This window comes from Apteryx mantelli, chromosome 1 (genome assembly GCF_036417845.1).
Source record: "Apteryx mantelli isolate bAptMan1 chromosome 1, bAptMan1.hap1, whole genome shotgun sequence".
Classification (NCBI taxonomy): Eukaryota; Metazoa; Chordata; class Aves; order Apterygiformes; family Apterygidae; genus Apteryx; species Apteryx mantelli.
In genome coordinates this window covers 166007898-166023298 of record NC_089978.1, presented here as the reverse complement: position 1 = coordinate 166023298, position 15401 = coordinate 166007898, and the positions used below count along the sequence as shown (strand labels likewise).

General features: G+C 38.8%; 1 protein-coding gene across 2 annotated transcripts in view; it reads left to right on the top strand.

Moving 5' to 3' along the window:
* The window catches only part of MRTFA (myocardin related transcription factor A), a 97711-nt gene that overhangs the window by 400 nt on the left and 81910 nt on the right, over positions 1-15401 (top strand). For both annotated transcript variants that reach the window (XM_067310334.1, XM_067310333.1), the window contains exons 2-4: positions 893-936; positions 2691-2779; positions 7752-7815. In XM_067310334.1, coding sequence (XP_067166435.1) covers positions 2736-2779; positions 7752-7815 — 108 coding nt within the window. In that variant the 5' untranslated portion in view covers positions 893-936; positions 2691-2735. The remainder of the gene's footprint in view (positions 1-892; positions 937-2690; positions 2780-7751; positions 7816-15401) is intronic.

Genomic DNA, 15401 nt, shown 5'->3' with positions numbered 1-15401 from the left:
GTTGTAAAACATGTTTGTCAGCAAAATATCCTCCAGAGACCTTTATGACTGCATTTGTGTACCCTAACTATATTGCATCGTGCAAACTTTGTGTTAAACATGCTCTTGCCATGGTTCTGGATATGGGCTTTCAGATTTGCTGCTGTTTGTAGTACTTCCTTTTGGTATCATATTTGCATAGACAATGTCAGGGCCTCTGTCATCAACTGCATCTTAGTCCACCCTAAACAGAACATATATTGTCAAGGCATTAAAAATGCTTCTGTTTAAGTCTGTAGTTTCTTTACTGGATCATGGTAATCAAAACACACTTTCAAAACACACTTGGTAGGATTTGAAGACAGAGCCCTGAATATTTAGAAAAGATAAACTAGCTATTCTGGGCTGAGAGGGTCTACCCTAACATTTCAGTATGGGGATTGAGAAAAATCAGTATACAATTCTGTCTTTATTTTAAACTTACATTTGACATTCTGGGTTAGTTAGCCTTGCCGTAGCTGACTTATTAAAAGCGTAGTTTTCTGAGGGTAGTTCTGAAAGTCGGTGTTAGTTTCAGGTAACTGTACAAATGAATTTCAGCACTCATTTCAAACTATATTTTGCTGCTTGCACATGAGTAAGGGTAAGAGATTTTGTAAAAACACTGTTACAATCCATACTGTAGAAGTGCTATAAATATGATGCCTTTGGGGGCTTCGGATAGGAAAGATCCCATTCCAAAAATACTTCAATCTTTGCTGAGTGAGAAATGAGAGGGAGACCCATTTGTTCCTGTTTGCTGCAGTGATTAAATGAGTGATCTAATAGTTGTGATTAAATACAATCTAATAATAGATTTAAAAATAAGTGTATGATCTGAAGCTGACTGTGAATTCCTTTTTCTGTTCTTTAGACTCCTGCTTTCTGCTGAAAGGAGAAAGAGGCTCACAACTGAAAGTACATGCCATAAGCTTTTCACAAGTGGGAGAATTTACCCCTTCTCAGTCACTTTGTAGTAACTGAGTCCTTTTCAGTCCTTCCTCATTTATAGTGTGGATACCAAATAGGATTTCACAAAGAGTGAAATATTGTCAGTTATTGCGTATTGGGCATCATATTTTTATGTGTAAAATGTAAGTAGCACTGTGTCTGCTGGTTCCAGCAGTTACAGAAATAGCTTTCATTTCTATTTAGCTAAGACCAGCCACTTATCATCATGCGGGAAATAAGAAACACTTCTGAAAATAAAACGAAGAGTCTTAGGGCAACAAGCAGATTGTTAAATACAATGCAAAGAAAGGGAGTATAGAAGACGTTTTGACGTGGGGCTAGGTGAATATGGCAGTTGTCCAAAAGTACTGTTTCAAAGAATGTTAAATTTTCCTGCCTTTGAATATGAAATAATAGGAAAGTCTTGGAGAGGAGTGCTTGCTTGTGACTGTTTTTATAACTTGCTTCTGCTGGCATGGTAAGCAGAGGCATTTTGCACAAACTCATTTATCCTTGAATCTCCAGGGGAAATATACGTTCAGGCAATCGGAACACACCTAAACTTAAAAAAACCCAAACAAACAAACAAACAAACAAAAAAACCCCTACTAGATTTCCTTCACTGTTGAGCCATGATTACATTATTGTGTGGTATTTGGGGGAGGAGAGGGGGAAGGAGTAGGAGGATCAGAACAAACTTAAAAGGTTTGGATGGTAGAGCAGAAAGCAGATAAATTCTTAGGACATATGTCAAAACCTTAAAACCTTATCAAGAGAAATTGTTTGCTCAATTGGAATGGATAAGTCGTCTTAGTATATGTGATGTGTCTCCATATATACTTTTTACCTAAGAAGCAGAATTTATAGTAATTCCAAGAGTCTTCTGTCTTTATTTTGTGTACTCAGCTGTACTTCCTGTATTCCAGATGATGCAATCTGGCTGTCTCATTATCTTTTTCATTCTGACAGCTCAGTATTACACTTAAGATCCCTTTTGAAGAGTACAGTTAATTTCCTCTGTGTAAGAAGATGTAATAATTAGTAAATCTTATTATAGTTGCACAATACTCTTCCTTTAAAGAATTTTATCAAAGATGGCCTGAGGATCATCGTCTTTTCCTGAGAAACTGTTGAAGAGGAAGCAGAAAAAGCAACTGTTCAGCAGTTTGAAACCATCAAACACCTACTCTGGGAAAGACAAATCTAATTATTTCCTGCTGGACACACTGCTGAACTGAGACTGAAAACAGAGGATGTGGTTACACAGACGTTTCTTTTAGTGGTGGGGCTGTCTTAAACAGCTTATATTCCCATCTGCCTTTTTTTTTTTTTCACCATGTGCTATCACCTCAGTAGTGATAATATGTCTTCATGGTGAATCAGATAAGAGAACTGACTTTTAATCTATGTATGTTCTGTTCCTCTCCTCCTCACCCCCCGAAATAAAAAGGTGGAGGAGGGTAGAAGGAATGCTTAGCTAGAGTGGAAGGGACAGAGAGCAGAAGCTGATTAGTAAGTTCTACAGCTAAAAGTAACATTTTTGGAGCCATAGCCTAAAACTGGTCCTATAAGTCATCTTTTATGAACATGTTTCAAATAGCAGATGAAATAGATGAGTTTGTGTCAATTCAGAAACTCTAATTTCTTTGTCAAATATTCTGTTCTGTGCTTTAGGGAGATGTGTGTGGTTAATGTGTATATTTTACCTTTCCTCCTTTGAGTGATTTATGGAGTGCAAGCACTGTTAAGTGGCTTCTTCAAGGGAAATGAATGGCATTGGAGTGAAGACAGTTTACATTACCAGGCTTAGGTATGTCATAGTGGTCAGTCAATGTGTTGAGATTTTTAAATGCAGGTTGTCCTTGTGGAGGGCAAATGATGCACGCAGCTTATACAGGGACCTTCTATAAATTGGATACTATGTTTTTGGACATTAAAAAATGATGACAGTAACAGTAGCTCATTTTCTTTGATTCTTCTCTATTTCTGGTTTGAGACACTTACTTTCAAGGCAGATAAATTTGAGAATTTATCCCTGAGCAAGGTACTATAATTGTTTAAATTTAATTGTTTTATATTTCAGAAACTGAAGTAATGAATTAAGCTTGTGCAGTGCTCCTTCTCCCCCCCCCCCAACATTTTCATGTGTGTGTGCAGCATAACTATTCCCGTGTGAAGAAATATTTGATTTAGGCACATAGCCATGTTGATAAGATCTCTTAACGACTAAGAATGTGAGATTTAACACACGCTCTTTTTAAATCTTGAAAGCTAAAGGCTTAGGAGAGCTCTTAATTCAAGACTGTTTTTGACCTTAACTGTATGCCATCCATCCATCCTTCTTTGCTCTTCTACCACAAACTAGCATCTTGACTGCTTCTACTTACCCTTCTTAATTAACTTGTGCTCCCTATTTCAGCTTGTTTTGGCCCTGCTGATCCAGAAGAGCAGGGTTTTGTTGAAGCACAGCGGAAGAAGCTTGTAGCCACAGCTGCATGCACCAGCAAGTTATTTGTAAACAGCTGATCAAAGGGGGCTGCTTCTGTGGAAGTTCTAATTCACTTGAGTAAAAACTTTCCCCTTGAGCATGGTCAGGAGCTGCTGCTGCTGTCATCTCTGCTTGCCATGGGTGTATGTTGAAGTGTTTATATACCACAATACAGGCGCCTCTGGTGTAAAGCTGTGCAGAAAATAACCTGTTTTCCCATCTTCCACTGAGGCAAATAAATGTGCTGACTTCACATCTTCATAGTACCTTCGTGTTTAGGGGAACAGGAGACTAAAGTAATATGTCTAATCTTGTGAAATGAATTTTGTTTGGGGACAGGAGCCTACCTAACATTGTTATAACCTCAAACTAATGCTTCCTGTAATGTATGGCAATTACGACTAGTTCTAGCCATGCTAGGGAGGAGGTGTGTGTGTACTATGGTTCCTTGAGCTCTACCTTTTCTGTGGTTTAATAGAGACACGTAGGATATGTCTTCACAATTGATCCATACAGTTGTCACCTTATTTATCCTTACTCAAATGAGATCATCTCTTACACACAGTCAACCGTGTTATGATGAACTCATTCTTTCTGCAACTGTTTATATGTGTGAAGGTACAGCTCAGTTAGGATGAGACAGAATTCACTTTCTGTTAATTACAGAGAAACTTTTCCTCCTTCAGGAGGAAAGTGTTGGAGAAGCATTGAAGGACTCTTCCTGAATGATTTTTTTTTTTTTGTTTTAATTTCCCCCCCACACACTTTGTTTTTGTAATAAAATAGGGAGTTTCCCTACAGAGTGTGATTACAGTCTGTATTTTAATCTCTACTGCATTGTGCAAGATAGACTTGGTTTATGATGTTTTCAAACCTGCATGAAAGGCTTTTCTAAGTGATTGGTAGGGCTGAGTTAATGTTAGGCCTAATTTAACAATGTCTCTAAATTCTCTCTCATACCTCCTATCTTGCATGCTTTACAGGAACAGATCACGTTGAATCTAAATCTTTTAAAAGCCTGCATTTGAGAGGTAGTATGATTGTTAGAAAGATAGGATATGAAATCTGCATTACCATGTTCAGGTCAGACTTGTGAATCATGTTAGTAAATTTCTGTGTTGCTCAGATGCTTTCAAACTCCCAAGTCACCAGTGAAGGCAATAATCCATTGTAATCACTGGAATAGCAGCCATTTGGCTCGAACATGTAAACAGTGACATATAAACATTTCCATTGGATGGAGAAGTTTATCAGCAAGATGAGACTTCTGCATTTCTTAGAGATTACACTATTTTTTTTTTCCCTCAGAAAATCTAGGACAGTAGAATTCTGCCTGCTGTGACTGTATAGTCAGAGAAAAAAGGAGTGAAGGAATGTTTTGATTGTGCTATAAGCAAAGAGTAATAAAAGCAGTTTAACTGTGGAACTTTGCCAGAAAATACTTCAGTTATCAGATTAATCTTTGCTCACTGGCTGCAGTACAGAAGGAGCAATAAAGAGATCATCTTTCACTAGAACTGTAAGGATGTTTTGGCAAATTTTTGTAAAGTTTGACTTGATATTGGGAGTTGAATTTTGAAGGTGGCATGTGTCTGTGTTTTCTGTTGTTCTTTCTTCAAGCTGGATTGAAATTCCATGGGATGATTAAATAAGGGTAATGACAGAAGTACATTATACCTGAAGCATCTCTTATTTGTATGGCACACCTATTAGACAAAAAGTTGGTGACTGCTTATGGCAAGCCAGTTTATCTCCTACTTGAGGTTCAGATGACTAAAACAGTAAATCACACAGTACAATACTTTAACCACCTGTGAAGGCTGAGCAGGAACTTCCTTGACCAACAGGACTGAAAGTTTTAACGTTGGCCTTTTATTGGCTCTTTTAGAGAATCTGGAAGAAAATTTTAGTTCCTGGTAGAAAAAGAAAGATAAATGTATGCTGATGTTATGTGTGGGAGAGCAAGGATCTGTACACCTGAGAAGTGCTGGAAACTCAGGAGGGATAAATAAACCAAGGCAGGGAAGTTAACCGAGGCAAGGAAGTTATTGAAATAATTTTTCCTATTTTCTGAGTTTGTGTGTGCGTGTATATGTATATAGAGAGGCATATATACTTTTTTATATACATCTATGTATGTATATACACACAAACACATATGTACTTTCTTTTCTGAAAAATAGTGCTAAGTTTTTGTAAAGGTTCCAAAAACCGCTGAATGTATATGTATTTTTTTTATCCTCATGCATACTTTAAGAGGTAAGACTTGAGGTCTCCCATATTGGACCAGGTCAAATGTCCTTCCAGCCTGGTTTCTTGCATTGGCCAGTTGCTAATAATGGATACCTTGGAAAGGATGTAGAACGGGGGATGTACAGAATAGTTCTTCCCCTGGCTCACCCTCCCAGCTGATTAGGAATAGCCTGGTATGATCTTCAGACCTGGAATATTCAGCAGTCTCAAGATTTCAGGGAAAAAATGCTGAAGATCTTGAGACATATGAAGACTTTTGACCAGTTGTGGGGTCTAACTTCTCTAGAAGAGTAGCAGATGGCCTGTGCCAGGTGGTGGAACAGGCAAATCAAGAAAAGGCTCAGTGTTAGAGCCATCTTGACTCAAATGAGATTCCGGAGAACATGGATCTTAAGTGCTGGAAATGAAATGCAGGAGCGTGATGATTATCCAGCTTTATCAGTGCTGTTGCAACCTTAAATCAGAAGGGAATATGCAATGAACCAAGATTACTGGAAATTAGGGATTGGCGAGCAGAAATAAAATTTGGCATTAGCTTCTCTAAACTTTCATGTGTGAAAAGCAGTTTCAGGAGTGATCTGTGTATCAGTAAAAACCCACCCAAACCAAACAACACCAAAAATTTTTTCTGGAGTAAAGATTTAATATGCTGATAACTTTCATTCACTTATAATTTGTAATTAAAAAAAAAAAAAAGCAGACATTCTGTAACTAAATTTTGATGTTATGAGCTTAATGTTGTCAGAAGAACACTCCAGCAAAACTATTTTATCAAATTATTATGTAGTAAGGAATTTTGTTTGTTGGATTGTAATATCAAACTCCTACAGTGGTCAATTGTTTACTGTTTTTGTGAAAGATTTTCCTTGGCTTCTTGAGGCTTCAGAACCAAGGCCTTTTAGTCCTTGCATTTTTTAGGAAATCTAAGATCCATAGTTCTGTAAAAGGCACTATGTAATTATATATTTGTTTTTGTATCCTTTCATCATTATCATATCTTGATTACAATTGGATCAGTTTGGCCTCTTAAAAAAAAAAAAATTGTCTCTTGCTGTGGGTTCCCACTTTAAATCAATTACTTATTTAAGTGGTTGTAAGTAATTCTAAATATTGACTTGCTGCGTTAATGCTGAAGTGTCCTTTGTCCATTCAGCCTGAAGTTTGTAATTGGGGAGGTGCCTGGTCTCTTTTGTTTTCTCTCACTGACAGAATATTTTATCATCTCAACTGTGGTCCTGTGCTTCTGTAGAGTGGTACTGGTGTCTAGGAAGCCCTGAAGTCTGAAAAGCTCAGAGGAGAAAATGGAATAAAAACTTTGTGGCAAAGCCTTCATATGATAACTCATATTATTATTTTTTAATGGGGCTAAGGAATTACTTGAAAGTACAGCAACTGCAAATCAACTTGAAACCTTTTTTATTGCTGTTTAAGACAATGGTTTTCCAGAGGCTCTGAAGTAACTATTTTCTAGTTAGCTACTGCCCCTACATGTATGTTAAACCTGTATCGCCAAATAAAAGTGGTTGTGTTACTTTAATGTGCTTTAATGTGCTTTTAAGGAAGGTGTTCCCTCCTCTTCCACAGAAATGGAATACCCACTGCAGTCTTGGCAAATCTCTGCAATGTACTTTGTTACCTTTCCCTGTTTTTGTTTGGATGGATAACATGGTGTAATAAACTAGTCATAACAGTCTCCAACTTTTACCATCCCACGTTTAAGAATGGTTTCAGGACAAGGACGGGAAGGTTGAGCCTATCATTTGGTGAATGTTCAGACTTAGTAAATCTCAAACAATGCATTCTTCAGAATTAACAAACCAACAGTCCTAAAGTAAAATTTCCACCCTGAAAGTAGCATGAGTATGTGTATACCAGTGTGGCAGTTTTTGATTGTATTTCAGTCCAACTTCTGTTCTGTATGCCAAATTAATTAAAGATAATGTAAAAAAAAAAACCCACTAGATGAAGGACTGCTCCTTACTCTTAATGGACTGTATTATTTGAAGATCACTGAGTATTCGTGTCCTGTTTTCCCTTTCAGTGATTGGGGAGAGAGCTGCTGGCATGGAAGTGAGCTGGGTTTGTCCGTGGGAACTCTGAGTAAGGTATGTATTGTGTTCTCTTTGCTACCTTTAATCTGTACCTTCTGTTTTTATGTACTGAACTGAAAATTACTGTAGTCTTGTGACCACTAAACATGAGAGTCAGTAGTCTGTTGAAGATGGAATATCTTGAATTTGTACTAGCATCAGGTGTGACAGCCGTCCGGCAATGACAAGCCCAGTGGACCCATCTATACTACTTTAGAGTATAAATACACTCTTGTTCTCCTTTTGCTGCTGCCTAGCAATTAGTCACAAACTTGTCACAAGTTAGCTTGTGCTGTTTGGCAAACTTTTTCAGTATTTTGCTAGCACTTTTTGTAGTCTTTTTGTAGTGATACTTGGCTAGCAAGACTGATTTATTCAAGTATATAAAGATAGAAAATTGTATCTATACAGTATAATCGTCATGTCTACCAAACTGTAACTGAGGGTACCATGATACAGTAGTGCCCAAAAGAGTGGATGATACATTCAGACATTACCCAGGCTGACTCTTATAGTAAAGAATAGAGAATACTTTAGTGTACAGAACAGAAGTCTGAACAGAAGTCTTATTTTAGATGTCCTCCATACCCTGGCTCTTAGTATTGTTGCTTCAAAGAAAGTAAATGTTGGTCTGTTTTTTCCATAGTGGAGGTTAAATCCTTTGAATTGGCAAAGAACAGCAGCAGCAGTACTGATTCTCCCCCCCCCACATTCTTTGCCCACATACATTAGACTTGCATATCAGGGAGCACCTCTTGAGTACTTAATACTTCTTTTCAATGAACTGGTTAGCTTAGACAGGACAGTAATATTGATACCTGCACCTCTAGGAATCACTGAAGACACTTCTTATCTATTTTTCAGTGGTGGGGAAATCCAGAGGTGCAAAGTCAGCTCTCATCTTATAGTGGAGAAAGGGAACAGAAGATTTGGTAACTCGGTCTCAGTTGATGGACTTTGCACTTAAATGAATGTCATGTCAGGTAGCTACATTAGGAGATGCCAGTGAATTTAAAGAAATTTGTATTCCACATCTAGTATTCATTGATGGGAAGGAGAGGGAAAGTCAGTTCAGATTGGTCTAATTTCTGTAGACATAATCTTATACTGTCATGACTAAGGAATGTGACTGGGGTCAGAAAATTTCGTGCAGTCTTTGTTTCAGGATTTAGTTTCACACTATACCTACATGGGGTAACTGAAAGCTGTCACTTTTCAGTTGGCCCTACTCCTTCTGTTTTGTTTGTTTGTTTGTTTTTTGTATCAGGTCTAATGATGTTGTGTTTGTAGGGTTCAGATTGTTAATATGATGGAAAGCAATTATTTTTCTTGGAGTAGCTTTCCATCATACCAGCAAGCTGAATTGACTTGCTCTGTGGCTGAAGAGTGACTAGCTTTGAAACAGAGAAAGTGAGAATTTCAGATTGAGGTGAGGGTATAGAACTACCCTCTCAATCACAGCCCATGACCACACTGAATTAAGTAAAATGTAAAACTATCCCCTTAGACGCACAGATAAGTTGTCAAAAACTTTACCATAAATTCCTTAAGATAATCTTAAATTCTGCAGTTTTGTCTGCTTCCTTGTGCTGACATGAAGGCTTGTGCAGTGAAACCATTCAAGGAGCTGAACTGGCTGAAATCTAATTACTTTTCCTGTTTTATTTTTTTCTCCTTTATTTTTCTCCTTTATTTTATTTTTTAGCTAGATTAGTTCCCTGAGCTATCTCACCTTGCAGTTCTATGAATGCCAATGCCAGCACAAGGAAAGGGATTGAAATGCATGGCAGGAACAAGACCACAGCAGCTGGACTTAGATCAACTTAAGCTGCTGAGACAGGAAAAAAAGAGAAATAGAAATGAAAGGGGTGTGTATATACATACTGTGGAAATTCCCAAAAAGTTTGTACTGTAGTTCTGGAGTTGGTGGTTAGCATTTCTTTGCCTCAGGGGCCATGATGGATGAGGATCCACAGTAAATCCATTCTTCCTTGCCCAAGTCACCACTCTATTATGCCCCGGATGCTCCAGTTCTTGTCCCAGAGTTCAAATCTTCTGGGTTTAAAACCACTGGGCTATTGGGGAAAGAAGCATTACTTCCAGTCTCCTCTTGTGTAGTGCCTCTCCCTTGCCAGTCTGCCCTAAATCCACACTCAACATGAGCTTGCTTAGTACTTCTGAGCCACTCAGTTTTCCTGACATGAATTCCCAAGTCAGAGCTCACAGCTGGCTGCAGATCTTCAGCATTCCCTTTTCGAGTTTGTTGGAGCTTCCCTACTTCTGTTGATTGCTGGTACATGTTGCCTTTGCTGCTGGCTGAATCCATTGATTCCCCTGCTTCCCCCTTTGCGGGGCAGGGGGGGATGCCTTGCCTCCTTCTTGAAAGAAGTGTAAAAAAATGCACCAGTCAGCAATTGCAAGGAAAGCAGGTGGTGAAAAACAGGCATAGAGCGTTCCCATTCTGAACATACCATAGTTTGTGTGTTTCTTTGGCAGTGGTGCTGTCTTAAACAGCTTGTTCCCCTTTGCTGCTCCCTCTGTTTTACTAGCATAGCTCTTTGTGTGGCTATGGTGAGCCACCCTGGGGAACAGATCCTCCTGGAATGAAGTGGGTTTTTTTACTAGATTATTTTCATCTGGTCCAGCACATGGGGTGTCCATAAGATTTATGCTAGTTTCACGATGAGGAAGGTATGAGAATGGGAATGTGTAGCAGACTGCTTAAGTTGGCACTGCTGCTGGATGCTTAAGTGTGCTCTTTGACATTATAATTAAGTTGATCTTTCAGTGAGCTGCTGTTGCAAAGGCCGGTCTCACCTCCACATAGCTCTGTGCTCCTGCTTCCCCCTTGGCCTCAGAGCTAGAGATTGTGCAGCTGCAGGGCAAGTCCATCTAGCTGACTGACCCGGTAGAAAATGGTTTCTAATCTTTTTGCAGGTTTTTAATCTTCTGCTGGTTCAGCTGACCTGACTCACTCTGTGGGTGCACAATCATTAGATTAGACAAAAGGGAAACAGCAGGAATCCATAGAAGGCTGGATTCCACTTTTAGCTATGAAGATGATCTATATCATGACTGAGGCCTAATGTATACCAGTCTATCCATTGACATATGAACTAAACATGGCCTCTTTTTTGTTCTTTGTAGTTGTGTTTCAGGTTGTGGTTACTGTGGAACTTCAGTGGAAACTGTTATTTATTCAGTAGCTGTTATCTTTAGTCTCACAAACTAGTCTCACAAACTAGGCTGTGAGGTGTCATAGAATTAGGTGCCTATAAACTGCTTCACCAGTTTAAGGCTCAACATATTCTTCACTGAAATTAGAAGAAAGTCTTACTCATTCACACTTGGACTTAAATAAGAGCTTAAGAAATGGATGGAGTCCATTCTTTTTGATCAAGGATTGTTTATAATAAATCTCATTGTGATTCTTAAAACTAGTTTTGGTATTATCTGTTCTTAAGTGTACCCAAAGTTCCATGAGCTTGAAAGCCAAAAAGTTCCTCCAAATATATATTGAATCATGAAAAGTACTTTTTAGAAAACATTTGGAATGCCAAACTACATTTCTCAGCCTGCTATTTGTGGTCTTAAGAAATGGATATTTAATAATGATTTTTGAGACCTCTTGAAGACTTTTTACTGTAGCTGAATGGAATAAAATGAATGCTATTATCTTATGACGGAAATAGCTTACTGAAAGAGAAATATGGTTCTTGGTGAGCAGTCTTTAAAACCATGTGGAAGGCTGCATTTGTCTGCAGTGACTTACCAACAGCATGATGCTGTTGATTTCTTTACATTAGACATGTTCTTTGCATCTTTTTGCCCCTTAAGCCCCAACATCTCTAGACAGCTGTTTATGCCGTTTGTCTGATAAGATTTCTTGCTATTTTCTTGCTGGCCCCAGCATGTCTTTTTGCATCTTTTACTGGCAGATTCACTGGAGGCAGTAGTGGAGAGACTTCTGGTGATGATTCAAAGATGGCCTCTCTTACTGTAAGGTTACTGGCACAGCATACATACAGATTCAGATTCTTTGACTGTCATAGGAAGTTGTCTGTGTACTTACTGGCATCTCTGTTCACATGTGTTGCAACCTTGGTTTTTTAATAGAGGCCTTGGAGGATAGTGTCTTACGATCACTGTAAGACACACAAACATCTTCAAATCACTGGTTCTAATCCAGAGTGAGTTTTGTTACTTTTTTGACTGTTATCTCCTTTTCCCCTCTGCCACCTCCAATTACTGTGATAGTGAAGGAAGTTGCTAACTGGTTCATTTTCCAGAAGACAAATACATGTGTGAGTTTGTGTATTAAAATAAAATCTTATCTGAGAAGATCTCTCAATAATGGTCCAAGTAATTTGGCTCCTTATCTAAGATAGTTCCTCAAAAACAAGCTGATACACTTTCCAAGTAAAATCTTTGATGCTTTTGCTGTTGCATACTGTATTGTATGTACTTTATGGACAGTGTCATCAGTTTTAACTCTCAAATAATTGGAGGAGTAATTCTGCCAGTGTTTGCCTGCCTAGCTTCAGCTGACTGACAGGAAACCATTTTCTTTGATATAGACTTGAAGGTGCTCCTACTGGTGACTTTGGTATCTAAAGATAAAAGGAATGTGTGTGTGTGATTTCACTCTGATCATTACAGCCTTTGAAGCTACTGTGATGCTACTACTTCCATCTGCTGCAAACTTCACTTCTTCTGGGTTGTTCTTTTGTGATGACCTGGGGGTAGTGTTGCCTTTGGGCACGACATGGCATTTTCTTCCCATTTGTTCATTAATTTCAAAGATTCATCCACTTAAAGCCACTTTGCCCCAAGACTATCTCTTCTCTTGGTTGGATGATCCAGCTGGCATAGTCATTTAACAGAAGGCTGCTCTTAGGTTTAAAATAATAATAAAAAAATCCTGTCTTCTCAAAATAGCCCAGCTGCACACACATGCTGTTGCTGTTAGCTGCTGCAGGTTGCTTAGCAATTCTTAAATTGGTAGGAAATTGCTATTACCCTGGCAACTAGGCCCCCAAAATGCAAACAAGATTTGAAGGAGAGAAGAACAGGGAAAGCTGTTTATAGAGGTATTCTTGCTTGCTTTGAGAATTATGCTGTGGATTTTTCTTTTCTTTTTCTGTGCCTCCCTGATTATTTATTTATTAACTCCTTTTGTTTTGGAAGTTTTACTCTGGTTACTGAGGTTTCATGTTAGGGAAGCTGGTACTGTTCTTTGACTCATTTAAATACTCATTTTCAAGATCTTTATTATACCATGAGTATGTGAATATTGCTAAAGTCAAGGGAAGTCTAATGCATGCGTCCATGCCCAACATTAATATTGAGTAGGGAAACTATAACAACATCTGGGCTGTAGTTCCATAAGCACTTTAAGCTGACGCTGCTACCAAAAGTAGCCATCCAGAATTCTTGTTTCTTTGTACCTCTTTCTCCCTTATGCTAGCCCAAATGTTTGTGTAGCTGGGTAGCAAGCCAGATCAGGAACTGATGCAGATTAAAAGTAGCAATTTGTGTGTGTGTGTGTGTGGCCAGGTTAAATTTAATCTGGATCAGCTCCTTGATCTGGTTCAGCTTGTACTGGCCCACAGGAGGCAAGGAATGAGCAAGCTGGACTGTTTCTTTTGTTGGCAGTGTCACTTTAGTGCCTAACCAGAGGATGTGGTCTTATGATACAGCTAAGCTGATCTAAGAGCTAGGTCTTGCCAAAAAGGGCAGTCCTGGATTCATGCCTCTTTTGCTTCCTAGTGCCAGCCTTGGTGCTTGTCTGGCCTTATGATGGGATGATTAATGGAGCTAAACTGGCAGAAAGCTAATCCTACCGCCCTTATTCTCCTTCCCTCCCCACAAAAAGTTTTCTTTCACTTAGCTCCATAAACTGGCTTACTGTGGATCAAACAGGTTTTAATACTGCACGTGTCGGCCTCTTTTGTTTCCTTTTCATCTCTCAGGGCTTTGAGCTATTCTTGGGGGATTCTGGATGAGCAACTTTGAGAAGTTTATATATGTAGTTTTGTCATGTAGTAGAATGCCCTTTTACCAAGGGGTAAGCTAATCAGACTTACCTTGCATTTACTGTGATACAGTGTTGAGATGAAAGAGAATGCACCCAGTAGTAGCTGTAGAGCAGCTTAACCTTTGTAATTTGCAGGTTTGATGAAGAAAACTTTCTCCAAAATTTCTTATTGGCTATGATTCTTAATCTTACAGCTTGCTCAAAATTGACTCTGCTGTGTTCGTCTGTCTGAAATTGAAGTTTGACAGATGCCTCCAGAGCATCCAGAGGTCAGAAAAGGAAGAAGATTATATATTCAGGAGTGATGTCTAATGTTTCTTTTGAGCAACTCCATCTTCTCCCTAGTGGTGTATCCACACTTGTATTGTTGAGGCAGTGGTTTTGTTGTTTATAGCAGTGTAATTTAAGCACTCCTGGCTCCTAACAGCTTGTTCCTGCCCCTGCATTATGGTGACACAGCTGTGTGTGTAGCTGGCAATGGACTGGGTTGGGGAACTGATTTTGCTGACTAATAACCCCAAAAAAATGGTTGTTTTTCAGTTGACTCGATTCTCTAGTCTAATTCATTGCATGACTGCACACAGACATTTCAGCTGGTTGAAGAAGGGGCAATGTAGGGACAGGAATGAGCAACTGGATATTGGAGAAGATGAGGGCTGCTTAAACTGTTGTTGCTGCTGTAGAACATCTGTGGGATTACAGCCTTTCTTGTTCCAGAAGCAGCTGGCCCAAAAGTAGAAAAATGCCATGATAAAGGCTTTCATCTGGTTGGGCAACAGCTACAAATCCTTGAGGGCACTCACCCTGAAACCCTTCCTGGTTATAAGAAATCCTTGCTCTTAAGACTGTCCGTCTGCTTCTGGATGAGTCATTTAAATATCTTCATGCTATGCTACATTTCTCTGTGGGAAAGCTTCTGGCATGTTTAAAAATGACAGGCAAACAAACATTTTAAAATTTTAATTAGGTTCTAAATATTAATGTGCATAGCTGATTCATTCTACAATGACACTTTATGGAGTGGTATAACTCTCTGGGAAGTCTAAAAACAGCCTTACTTTTGGTTACAGAAAAGGACTCCATGTCTTTCACAGGATATCAGTGTTTTCCAAATAGTGATAATTGTAAATCCTCAAAGCTTCTTCCAAAACCCTGTGTGCCCTCATCAGACTTTTAATTGAAAACACTAAAATTAAATTGACCCAATTAGAGCCTTTACTGTAGTCTTGTGGACCAGAGTTTAGGAACTATCGCTGTAAAACATTTGAAGCCTTGTACCAAGTTCTATACAGAAAGCCTAAATAAACAACTTGCTCCTTTCTTTCCTTTTAGGAGGTGATTTGAAGCTGTACTGATTATTTTATTTTTATTTTTTTAAGTGGAGGTTTGTTGCATATTAAAACTTGGCATTGCTCTGAAAAAAAGTTCTCTTTCCCTTAGGTCGTGGCTAGATGTTTGGAAGTATTAATGGTGTAAACAGATTTTGCCCTTGTGTTGTGCTGGCACAAGTGTTGATGTGGCTGCAAGACATACTGCCCCAGGGACCTGATTTAGTTGGAAGGAA